Here is a 13,474-nt window from a genome sequence, read left to right as displayed (position 1 = left end):
CAGCTGATCTGATTGATGCTTCTCTCTCATCAATGTTTCTAACTCTCTATCCCTCTCCCTTCCTCTCTGTAAAAAATCAATAAAATATATTTTTAAAAAAAGAAATCTGAATCTTGAAGAGATGTCTGTACTCACAGTTAAAAAAGAAAAAACACAAAAAAACAAAAAACCTGTGATACACCATCAAGTGGACCAACAAATGCATTGTGGCAGTTTCAGAAGAAGAAAAGAGAAAGTGGCACAGAAAATAACTGAAGAAACAGTAGTTGAAAACTTCCCAAATTTAATGAAAGATATGCCATAAACATCCAAGAAGCTCAACGAACTTCAACTAAGAACTCACAGAGACTCACATTGAGACACATTATAAATCAAATTTTCAAAGGCCAAAGACAAAGAATCCTGAAAGCAGCAAGAGAATAGCAAATCATCCCACACAAGATCACAAGATTTCTCATCAGATACTTTGAATGCCAGAGAGTTGGTACATTCCAGGTGCTAAAAGAAAAAAAAAACTGTCAACCAAATATCCAGCAAAAATGTCCTTCAAAAAAGTGAGGGAGAAATTAATACATTTCCAGATAAACAAAACTGAGTATGTTCATGACCATTACACTGGCTCTACATGATATGCTCAAGGGAGTCCTCCAAGATGAAACGAAAGGAGACTAGATGGTAACTTGAAGCTATATGTAGGAAAAAATATCTATGGGCAATTATAAAAGCTAGTATTATTTTTAAATGGTTTATAACTGCGCCTTTTGTTTTCTCCTTGATTTTAAGAGGCTAGCAAATTTTAAAGACAAAAACAATTATTAGTATAAAACTTAGTTATAATGAGCCTAACATTTAAAATAATTATTAGCTTATGTTTTGGGGCACAAATGTATAAAGATATAATTTTGTCATGTCAACAACTAAAAGAGGTAGGAATGCAACTGTAAAGAAGAAAAGTTTGGCCTTAGTGGGTTTGTCTCAGTGGATAGAGCATTGGCCTGAGGACAGAAGGGTCCCGGGTTAGAGTCCAGTCAAGGGCATATACCTTGGTTGCAGGCTAAATCCCTGATCCTGGTCGGGTCTCATGTAGGAGGCAACCAATCAATATGTCTCTCCCACATCAATGTTTCTCTCTCTCTCTGTCTCTCCCCCTCTCTTCCACTCTCTAAAAAAAAACCAATGGAAAAATATCCTTGGGTGAGGATTAACAACAAAAAAAAGAGAGAGAGAGACAAGTTTATATGTTACTGAAGTTAAACTAGCATGAATTCAAATTAGAGAGTTTTAACTTTAGGATGTTAAATGTAATCCCCATGATAACCATAAAAAAATAGCTGTAGAATACACAAAAAAGGAAATAAGAAATTTTTAAATTTTACTATTAAAAAATAAACTAAGTAACAAAATAAACTGATGAATGGAGTGGAACCAGAGACATGGAAGCATGGAACAGAGAGTGGAATGTCGAAGGGAAAGGGAGGAAGGTGGGTGGGTGGGAGGTAATCAACCAAAGAACTTGTATACATATATGCATAACCCACGGACACAGACAATAGGGTGGTGAAGGCCTGGGGCAGGCTGGAAGGAGTCAATGGGGGAAAAAGGGAGACATATGTAATACTTTCAACAATAAAGAATTATTTTTTAAAAATCAACTAAACACAAGACAGTAATGCAGAAAACGAGGGATAAAGAGCAATAAGGCATACAAAAAACAAATAGCACATATATATACACACACATATACATACATACACATATATATCCTATATAATAAAAGCCTAATATGCAAATCTAACAGCAGAACAACTGGTCACTATGACACGCACTAACCACCAGGGGGCAGATGCTCAATGCAGGAGCTGCCCCCTGGTAATCAGTGAACTCCCACAGGGGGAGTGCTGCTCAGCCACAAGCCGGGCTCACAGCTGGTGAGTGCAACGGCGGTGGCGGGAGCCTCTCCTGCCTCTGCTGCAGCGATAGGAGCAGCGAGCCGAGTGGTAAGGAGCAGCGAGTAGGTGGGCGGTACGGAGCGAGGGGTCCTGGACTGCGAGAGGGATGTCCGACTGCCGGTTTAGGCCTGATCCCTGTGGGGAACGGGCCTAAGCCGGCAGTTGGACATTCCCCGAGGGCTCCCGGACTGTGTGAGGGCACAGGCCAGGCTGAGGAACACCCCCCTACACAGTGCACAAATTTCGTGCACCAAGCCTCAAGTATACATATAAAAGGCTAAGTGACTGACTGTCTGTCCGTCTGACCATCCAACTGACCAACTGGCCAGTACATACAACAGGCACTGGCAATTTAAAAATAAACATTGAGCCCCAGCTGGTTTGACTCAGTGGATAGAGTGTTGGTCTGCGAACTGAAAGGTTCCAGATTTGATTCTGGTCAAGGGCACAAGCCTGGGTTGAGGGCTTGATCACCTGGCGCTGAGATCCAAAGACCCAGACAAAGATAGTACCAAAAAAATAAAATTATAGAACTGAACAAATTACAAAATTATAAAAATGAACAAATGTGACTATATCAAGCTAAAAAGCTTTTGTTCACCAAAGAAACCATTAACAAAATGAAAAGACCATCTAAGCCAGTCAGAGAAAGACAAGTACCACATGATCTCACTTATATGTGGAAGCTAATGAACAAAATAAACTGAACAAAACAGATTCAGAGATATTGAAACATGCAACAGACTGATGTATTTCAGAAAGCGGGGGAGAAAATGGCAAGAGACTAAACATGCATAGTCAAGGACAAACATTAGTGGGGGGAAGGCCTTGGGAGAGGTTGGGAGTGGGGTGGATATTTGTAATATTTTGAACAAAAAAGTTAAAAAAAGAAAAAGTAAAGACCATCTACCGAATGAGAAAAGATGCTTACAAAAAGATATATTTAATAAGAGTTTAATATCCAAAACATATAAAGAACTCATACAATTAAATATCAAAAAAACACAAACAATCCAATTTAAAAATGTGCAGAGGACCTGAATAGACATTTCTATAAAGAAAGAATAGATATACACACGGTCAAAAGACATATGAAAAGATGCTCAATATTGCTAAGTTTTACAGAAATGCAAATAAAAACCACGAGATATTACCTCATGCCTGTCAGAATGGCTATTATCAAAAAGTCAACAAACAAGTGTTGGCAAGGATGTGGGAAAAGGGATTCCTCCTGCACTGTTGGTGGGAGTGTAAACTGATGCAGTCACTATGAAAAATAGTATAGAGGTTCCTCAAAAAATTAAAAATAGAACTACCATATGATCCAGCAATTCCACTTCTGGGTATATAACCAAAAGAATCAAAAGCAGGGTCTTAAAGAGATATTTGTACACCCATATTGACAGCAGCATTATTCACGATAGGTAAAACTTAGAAGAAACCCAAGTGTCCATTGATGGAAGAATGGTTAAACAAAATATAGTACATACATACATACAATGGAATATTATTCAGCCTTTAAAACAAATAAGATTCTACAATATGCTATAATATGGATGAAGCTTGAGGACATTATGCTAGTTAAAATAAACCAGTCATTAAAACACAAATACTGTATGATTACACTTCTATGAGGTACTTAACAGTAATCAAAATCATAAACACAAGAAGTGTAATAGTCATTACTAGATGCTATGGTCAGAGGAAATGAATTAATGTTGAATGGGTATAGAGTTTCAGCTTTGCAAGATGAAAAGAATTATGAAAATAGATAGTAATGGTGGTTGCACAATAATATGAACATATTTAATACCACTAAACTGTAAACTTAAAAATGGTTAAGATGGTAAATATTCTTATTTGTATTTTACCATAACTTAAAAAAAAAGGAAATCCTGCCATTTGCAACAACATAGATGAAGCTGCAGAACCTTAGGCTAAGTAAAATAAGCCAGACATAGCCCTAGTCAGTTTGGCTCAGTGGATAGAGCGTCGGCCTGCAGAGTGAGGGGTCCCGGGTTTGTCCGGTCAAGGGCACATGCCTGGATTGTGGGCTCAATCTCCAGTGTGGGGCGTGCAGAAGGCAGCCAATGAATGATTCTCTCTCATCATTGATGTTTCTCTCTCTCTCTCTCCCTTCTCTCTTCCTCTCTGCAATCAATTTAAAAAATTGTTTTAAAAGCCAGACACAGAAAGACAAATACTGCATGATCTCACTTATTAAGGAACCTAAAATAGTCAACCTTACAGATGCAGAGTAGAATAGTGAATGCCAGGGTCTGGGGGGAGGGGGAAAAAAGGAAATATTAGTCAAAGGGTACAAAGTTTCAGTTATATAAGATGAGTAAATCCTAGACACCTATACTATACAGCATAGTGCCTATAATTAACAATACAGTATTGTATACTTAATCACTTCTTGGTGTTTTGGCTAAGATCAAATGTAGTATTGTACCCTTAAAATTTACTTAAGTGTTCTATCACCAAAAGAAAAAAGTCACAGCAATCTATACAAATGCTACAAGGAAATAAGAGAAATGAGGTTGTGCATATCTAAAATTAATCCTTGAACATCTATGCCTTATGACTGTTTGCGATTGCAGGTAGTCCAAAATCAAATTCTACAAATCCTGATGAGGTTTTATATTAAACTAGTGGCCCAGTGCGCGAAATTCGTGCAGTGGTGGTGGTGGTGGTGGTGTGTGTCCCTCAGCCTGGCCTGAACTCTCTCTACCCTGGGACCCCTTGGGGGCAGTTGGACAACCCTTTCGCAATCCGGGACCGCTGGCTCCTAACCGTTCACCTGCCTGCCTGCCTTATCACCCCTAACCACTCTGCCTGCTGGCCTGCTCACCCCAACTGCCCTCCCCTCCTGGGCTAATCGCCCCTAACCGCCTCTGCCTCGGCCTTGCCACCATGGCTTTGTCTGGAAGAACATCCGGAAGGTCTCCCAGTCTAATTTGCATATTACCCTTTTATTAGTATAGATAGATTAAAAGATGACCTACATGCTCTCAAGTTTCCCTTAAACCCTAGGCAAACTCATTTTCGAAACTTATTCAACTCAAAAGAAAATTAAGCTTATCAGTCTGGATTTCTAAGAAATGCAGGGAATGTTTTATATGGGGTTTTTTTGTTTTGTTTTGTTTTTTTTGTGTGTGTGTGTTTTTAAACTATTTTTATTGAATTTTAGAGAGAGAGGAAGAGGAACAGAGAAAGAGAAACACCAATGTGAGAGTGATACATCAATCTGCTACTTCCTGCACATCCCCTACCAGAGATTGAGCTGGCAACCTGGGCATATGCTGACTAGTAATCAAACCAACAACCTTTGGGTGCACGGGACAAGACCAACCAACAGAGTCACACCAGCCAGTTCAGGAATGTGTTTTGTTTGTTTTTTAAATTTGTTTTTATTGATTTCAGAGAGAGGAAGGAAGAGGGAAAAAGAGATAGAAACATCAATGATGAGAGATTTTTGATCAGCTGCCTCCTGCATGCCCCACACTGGAGATCAAATCACAACCCGAGCATGTGCCCTGACCAGCAATCAAACCATGACCTCCTGATTCATAGGTCAATGCTCAACCACTGAGCCATGTTGGCTGGACTCAGGAATGTTTTTAAAATAAACTTTCTGACACTGGATAAAAAGAGGAATTATTTCACTATTCATAAGTAAGACTTTGAAAAATATCTGAAAGACAACTTCAGACCTTAATCTATATAAAAACAAAATTCTAAAATCCATTTCAAAAGCAGGTAATATAAAGACAAAATTATGGTATCAGCTCTAACCCTGTAGCTTTGTATCTTTCCTCTACCAGAAGCCAAAACTCTATGACTCAAAGAAGCCATGTTTTTCCCCTTAACAGTCTCCACACAGAAAATACTCAACCAACGTTGCTGACCAAATGACTGTATCACAAGAGTTGTAAAGCACAAAACAAATTCTGCTATCACCTACAGCCATTGCCTCTGGGCCTGTACCCCAAGATATGAAGTTGAAGTTATGATTATAGCATAACTACAAGAAGGGAAATTCCAAAAAAGAAAATAGTTTGTTCTGTTCCATAAGCTGACAACAATAATTCTTACCCTCCAATTCCGAATTCGTTTGAGCCTGTTGGGGGTTTTCTCCAGAATCTGTAGAAATTCATGTGTCAGTTCTACAAATGAAATAGAGCATTTAAGAAAAACTCACAGAGACAAAGTAATGAAACAAGAATAACCTCAACTAACTATTTTCATCTGAATCAAGTCACCTTTGGCCAGATATGTGACAGATCAAGATGAAGTGCTTTTCAAGGACCCTTACTCTAAAACTTACCATCTAAAAGTTCCAAGGTCACAGTGGCGTCAACATACTCCCACCAGTGCTTCCCATCAGTTGAGACTGGGATCTCCCAGTTGGACCACTTGCAAGCCAGATGAATGCAGACACAGGCCACTACAGGAGGTGTGTACTGCAGGCTAAATGTGGTCAAATGCAGGCTGACATCAGAGGGAAGGAAACAAGAGAGTATCATGAGCTCTCAATTCTGAACCCAAAGTTAAACTCTCCATTATTTTTTAAAAAAACAAAAACAAAAAAAGTAAAAAAAAAAAAAAAAAAAAACACCAATGGCAAGCAAGTAGGGTAAGAAATACCCAGTGCTCTGATCCAGCACTAAACATTATTTTCCATTAACCCACCAGCTCAGGTAACATTTATAAATTTTCTGACTACGCATCATTCAATTCATATAACTAATGGACCAAAAACAAAAACAAAAACCTAAAATAAACTGGGTACTCAGTTTTTTAAAACAAGGATCAATTATTCTGAGAATAAGCTCAGAACTTAAGGAAAATAATACGATTTGTAATATGTATAATTTCTAAATTAAATACCTAAGAAAATATCCTAAAAATTATCTTGTCTCTTGCCAATCATAGGTCTGGTCTATTTAAAGAAATAAATAGACAATCACTCTCTCAAGTGTGAATATGCTCAATTGCTGGTTTATTTTTAAAATTTCTCTTATCTGTCTATTAAAATGAACTTCTTAGCCCTGACAGTCATTAGGAATGTCTTTGGTTTCCATGAACAACCAATAGACTGGAGATAAGAATGAGCAAGTCATTTGATAATACAAGTTATGTATTAATTTTTTCTTTAAAAAGAAAAAGTATTACAATTCTTTACACATATATATGCCCATTTATCTGGGAGTATGGGAAAAACAAAGAGTCTTTTAAAATCCTCCAAATCAGATTTTCAGTCACTATCAATGAATTCCAAGTTTACCAACTTTCAGAACTATGCTCTTGGATATTTTAAAGCTAAGTAAAATGCAGAATTAAGAAGGTTATCAATCAGTAGTATATAATTACATCACCTTAGCAAATTTAAAAAACACCATGGAAATGTATAGCACAACATGAAAATTGCATAAAATTCAACATTAACCAGAGAATTGTTTGACACACTGTAATCAAAGATCCATGCTTGGGTCTTTGGATTCTAGTTTACTAAGTGCCAAACCTGACATCATTCCTTATGCCCTTCAAAAAGTGATAATCCCAACCCAAGTAAAGTTCTAACCCAAAAATATAAAGGAAAAATATTAAAATATAAACCTGTTGGTTGCCATGAAGTAAGAAGTCTGTGCTAAGTCCTTGCTTGCTAAAAAAAAAAAAAAAAAAAAAAAAAAGTGAGGGGGAGGGAAAAAATTATTAGTTCCATATATTCTCAACAATAAATTAGTAGCATTTAATATTTGCAAGGTAGATAATATAGTGGTAAATGAAGCTGACATGGTTCCTGACCACATGAAGTTTACATTCTACCAAAAACAGATTAGTAATTTTTAATTATAAATAATTGGATTGCTTCCAGACCTAGGAATTCAAGCTTTATTCTTTACACTGAGTATCTGACACTTGTTTAAAATGCAATTTCTGACATCCTCCTTAGAGTTCTGACTCAGTATGTTTGAAGAAGGACCCAAGCATTTTTAACAAGTACCCAGATTCTGATACAACGGTTCACTGAGAAATACTAAACTAGGGGATGAACTACTGTGGAGGCAAGATCAGAATCTAAAAGACCTTGATATGTTTGGGAAAAGTGATTTGTGCTTTAAAATAATAAGTTTAAATTAAGTAACCTGTGATTTAATCCTAACGTAATCAAATAACAAGTTATTTAATATATTACCAAAAGAAAGTTTCTTCTTCCAAAACAAAAAAACTGCTCTGGATGACAAAACAAATTTTAATCTTCCTTAGATTAAATATTAGCATATGTCCATCTTTAAGCCTATCCTTGCTCAACACAAGCCATTTAATGCTTTCAAAATATCAAAAACGCAGGGAAAATTTTTGGAATTTTCAGATAAAACACACAAAAGCAAAATTCAAAATAAGCCAATTATCAGTTTGGTCTACAAAAGGTACTGAAATGCACAATGATACGTTGATATTCTTGATACTAATATTTAAACTGAGTAAGAGAAACTGGGTTCCATGCAATTATCGCTACTAAAATTAAAATAAAAAGGATTGTCAATCAAGGAAATAAGTTCAAATAACTTCTAAATGATCCTCTGGGTGGTCTTAAAGAATGCCTAGGACAATCAACCCTATAATCAAATTAAGATAGCCCATTCCCAAAACATCCTTAAAATTGCTATTAGTTACTTATGATTTGGTAACTTTTCAAAATCTGCCCCCAGCTTTCACAAACATCCCTCAAGAGACTAACTCTTTAAATGGAGATCACCTAAACACATTAATTAGCAGCTGTGTTATATATTTGTATACAGTAATTTTAGCCTCTAAATCAGTGGTTCTCAACCTTCTGGCCCTTTAAATACAGTTCCTCATGTTGTGACCCAACCATAAAATTATTTTCGTTGCTACTTCATAACTGTAATGTTGCTACTGTTATGAATTGTAATGTAAATATCTGATATGCAGGATGGTCTTAGGCAACCCCTGTGAAAGGGTTGTTCGACCACCAAAGGGGTCGCGACCCACAGGTTGAGAACCGCTGCTCTAAATGGTAAAACAATTTTAGAGCACTCTCTCAAGCTGGGATTCCTTACCTCGAACAAGTTGAGTGCACTTTACCACATGTGTATGTGGGTGATCAATTGTTAGTTCAAAGCCTAAAAAAAAGTTAACTGGTTAAAAAGCTAAAGTACTCAAGACATTTTATACATCTTTTATCTGAGTCATCATTAAAGGCCTCCCTTATTTTCCTATCCCCAAATTATTGTTCAAAGGCTAAGTCCCACAAAACATGCAGCACGCTTCTCTCTAAGACACATTATCTCCAAAGCTGCTTATAATACTTTGAGCTAGAAGATACCACTAACATAGTAAAACTAATGCAATCTCAAGACCCTTGAAAACCAATAACCTCTAAACATGAAACACATTTTAGGTACAACAGAATGTAGTAATATACGGTTGGAAGGAGCAGTTTTAATCAAGTGTTGACTATCTTATAACATTTAACCCTGAGAAAACATTTTAAAATCTATTCTCTTACCTCAATTTTGTTCCTTTTCATCATCTTAATTACAATAGGTACTGATCATTTTATCCAACCCCAATGATCTTAAACTACTTAAGGAGGATCAGTGTTATCTATAAAAATTTTCTGAGTTGATGAGACAAAAAAATTTTTAGATAAAGAAATTCTATTGAGAAATTTACATGATGTAAATTATTCTAAAAGGCTAACTGATTCTTGCAAATTAGATCTTACTGGTTTCCACATTTAAATATTAATAAAAATTGATTCCACCAGAAAAATACCATTGTCCCCTAAAATATGGTCACAAAGAAGGTAATTTATTTAGCAGAAATTAACTTCAGTGATAAAGTTTGAAGAACTCAGTGTGTATATATGTATGTGTGTGTGTGTGTCTAGTGTCCCCCAAAAAATGTACACACACTTTAACATCTGATAAGTCATTTAATTTTCACTCTTTTTCAGGTTTAACTCATTTGAAATAATGGGTGAAGTCAGACTAAGCTTTGAACAAAGAAAATTTATCCTAAAGTGCCCCTAGACTTTAGGATACATAAAAGGAAGTCTATGGTACAAAACCGGCAACAGTCAATGACCTGAGGACACACAGATACCAAACGAAACGATTCTTGATTCCATTGCTTTGTGTTATCAGCAGTTCCTGGACCAGAATGGTCATCAGGCACTGACCGAAAAAATTATTCATTTCTGTAGATTCTTTTAAATTCTGAAAATGAACTGTATGTTAATAAACACTGACTTTATAATCATTCAAAGTACATATACATTTTTGGGGGACACCGTGTGTGTGTGTGTGTGTGTGTGTGTGTGTGTATGTGTGTGTGTGTGGTGTGCAATGAAATCTTTATTTTCCATATTTGCTAATAAACTTTTTAAGGTAGTCTCTCTGATTAAAATAATAATACTAGATTAACAACAGAATATCACCAGTGTTGCCGATGAACTGCTATACAGCAGATCCTCAAGTAACTTTGTTTTGTTCAATGTCATCTATATATATATAAAAGCCAAGCGACCGGAACAACTGGAACAACTAGAACGACCGGTCACTATGACGTGCACCGCAGCGGCCAACCAGACCGATCGGGGTCCCGATCATCACCCCCAACCACCTGCAGCCCGTCCCCCACTCCTGCCCAGCCCCGATCGGCCCCCATTGGGATGGGATGGCCAGACCCTACCCATGAACAAATTCGTGCACCGGGGCTCTATTTTCATTACAATGTTGATGAGACAAAAAAAAAATTGATTCCCAGCTGGGGCCACTGTCTGTGTGGAGTTTGCACATTCTCCCCCTGTCTGCATGGGTTTTCTCCAGGTAATCCAGTTCCCTCCTAAATCCCAAAGATGTGCAGATTACATGAATTGGTGTGTCTAAACTATCCAAGTCTGAGTAAGTGTGGGAGTGAGCACGCCCAGCATGGAAGGGCATCTTGTCAGAGTGGGTTCCTGCCTTGTGCTCTGAGCTGCCGGAATAGTTTTCCAGCCATCCCCAACTCTGAGCTGAAATACTCGGGTTGGAAAATAATTATCTTACTTGTTTTTTATTAATCTTTCTTAAATGTATGCATAGCTCACATTTATTTCAATGTGTAGTATTAGAAGTGTTTTGGATCTTTATTTACAAGTTTGGTGATGTTTTTGTGACCAGAACTATGCCATAGGAGCTTAACTCTTGTTCATATCAATTAGCCTATTGTAAAATTAGTTTCATTATATATAGTTTCACTAAAGCCAGTTAGAACCTACTGATGAAGTGAGGACTTACTGTAGCTTGAATTCTTCCACCTACACTCTGCCGTTCTAAACTCTGATTTCCAATTTAAAAACAAATGTTACCTAACTATAATGACAGACTATAAAAATCCATGGAAGGAAAAGAGTTATTTAAATAGTTGCTGCCATTAGTTATCAGAAAATTAAAAACTGCCAAACCTTAAAAAGCAAATCATGAATCCCAGAATAGGGAAGAAAAAAGGACTGCTGACTGCTATTTCAGAGGTCAGTGTGCCTTCATCCTTTCTTCCATATAGGTAAAAGTGAGCTCAATAACCTCTAAATTTGCAAAACCTTTCCAAGAAATTGTCCTCTTGTTTCCTATTTTGCAAATGTTAAAATCATATCATAGTACATGCATATTTCTTTAATGTGTTAAAGGAAAATAAACTTACCTAAAGTCTGCAGAATTATGCTTTCTAATATCACCAGATCTTGAACTTGTTGCAGGTAAGCCTGCAGGTGAGAAGACACATAAGGTACAATATACTAATATAAAGTGTAAACAATTCTAACACCCCTCCCAGAGAAACCAAAGCCACAAAAGGCAGGGGTGGAGTTATGAGATGGAGTAGGAACTGAAATTAATCTTTATCCCTATTCAGTACAGATTCTCCTTTTAAAACAAAAAAGGAGTATACTGAGAGAAAACACTTTATTCATAAATAGCTACAGAAAAAGCACCTGAGATTTGGTTCATTTTCAGACTGACATTTTAGGTTTTATAGTTCATTTGATATAGCTACAAGAAAATTAAAAATACATCATCTTCAACATCATCAGAATACATTTCCAGAGCCTTCCTATAGGCCAGTGGTTCTCAATCTTGGCTGCACATTAGAATCACCTGGGAATCTTTTTAAAATCCTGATTTCTGGGCCTCATCCTCCGGAAATTCTGTTTCTTTGTTATGGGGTGAGGAGAGAGATCACAGCCAGAGAAGTCAGAAATCCAAGCACAAGAAGGATTTGATTCGGTGCTGTTTGCTTGAAGGTGGAAGGGGCCATGTGGCAAGGAATGTGGGCAGCCTCTAACAGTGATGGCGAGCCTATGACACGCGTGTCAGAGGTGACACGCGAACTCATTTTTTTTGGTTGATTTTTCTTTGTTAAATGGCATTTAAATATATAAAATAAATATCAAAAATATAAATCTTTGTTTTACTATGGTTGCAAATATCAAAAAATTTCTATATGTGACAGGGCACCAGAGTTAAGTTAGGGTTTTTCAAAATGCTGATACGCCAAGCTCAAAAGGTTCGCCATCACTGGCATAGGCAATCTCAAACATTTAACTCTTGTTAAAACTTCCCTTTTGGGAAGTAATGCTAGATTTCTAAAACTTCCTAAGAGAGTTCAAAGAAAAGGGAACAAACAATAATAATGGAAACCACCTCACTAATGTTTTAATATTGGTTATATGCTAAAATGATAATACTTATGATTAAATATATTATATAAAATATATTGAAATTAATTTTACTTTTTTCAATTAAAAATTTTAAATGAAGTTAAAATTTTTTACATTACACATGACTCCCCTTATATTTCCAGTGGACAGCACTGGTCTAGAACTCTAGGAGAATTAGACTTGAGCCAGGAGTTAAGAGACTTATGTTATAATTAACTTGCCACTTAACTTTATGATCATTATGAAGTCCAATAAGGACTTATAATTATGCTAGTTCTCTTTTCCATACAGTGAAGGAAATATCTTCCCCTAATCACCTCACAAAAATATATAGACTCAGGCCCTGGCCAGTCTGGCTCTGTGGTTAGAGTGTCAGCCCATGGACTGAAGGACTGAAGGGTCAAGGGTTTGATTCCAGTCAAGGGCATGTACCTTGGTTGCAGGGTCAATCCCAGGCCTGGTCAGAGCACATGCAGGAGGCAACCAATTGATGTGTCTCTCTCCCTCCTTCCTTCCCCCCATTTTCTCTAAAAATCAATGGGAAAAAATACCCTTGAGTGAGGATTAACAACAAAAAAAAGATTCAGGTGAGAAGTTATGTAAATATACTTCAGAAAAGAAAAAAAAAAGCAGAGGTTATTATTATTATTATTGTGTGTGTGTGTGTGTGTGTGTTTTAATAAGTTACTGATTTTTAGAGAGCGAGAAAGGGAGAAGAGAGAAACACTGAAGTGAGAGTGCAACATTGACCAGCCACCCTCACTTTCATCCCCCCACTGGCGGGGGCGGGGGG

General features: G+C 36.9%; 1 protein-coding gene across 4 annotated transcripts in view; it reads right to left on the bottom strand.

The window, feature by feature from the left end:
• CCNT1 (cyclin T1) overlaps positions 1-13,474 on the bottom strand; it is a 52,095-nt gene that overhangs the window by 13,551 nt on the left and 25,070 nt on the right. For 2 of the 4 annotated variants that reach the window (XM_005877363.2, XM_014548604.1), the window contains exons 4-8: positions 11,667-11,727; positions 9,041-9,103; positions 7,572-7,617; positions 6,280-6,443; positions 6,048-6,118 (exon numbers count right to left, since the gene is read on the bottom strand). In XM_005877363.2, coding sequence (XP_005877425.1) covers positions 6,048-6,118; positions 6,280-6,443; positions 7,572-7,617; positions 9,041-9,103; positions 11,667-11,727 — 405 coding nt within the window. The remainder of the gene's footprint in view (positions 1-6,047; positions 6,119-6,279; positions 6,444-7,571; positions 7,618-9,040; positions 9,104-11,666; positions 11,728-13,474) is intronic. The other 2 variants (XR_314217.2, XM_014548603.1) reach the window with 2 other exon arrangements.

This window comes from Myotis brandtii, unplaced genomic scaffold, assembly GCF_000412655.1.
Source record: "Myotis brandtii unplaced genomic scaffold, ASM41265v1 scaffold517, whole genome shotgun sequence".
NCBI lineage: Eukaryota > Metazoa > Chordata > Mammalia > Chiroptera > Vespertilionidae > Myotis > Myotis brandtii.
This window is presented reverse-complemented; position numbering and strand designations above follow the sequence as displayed.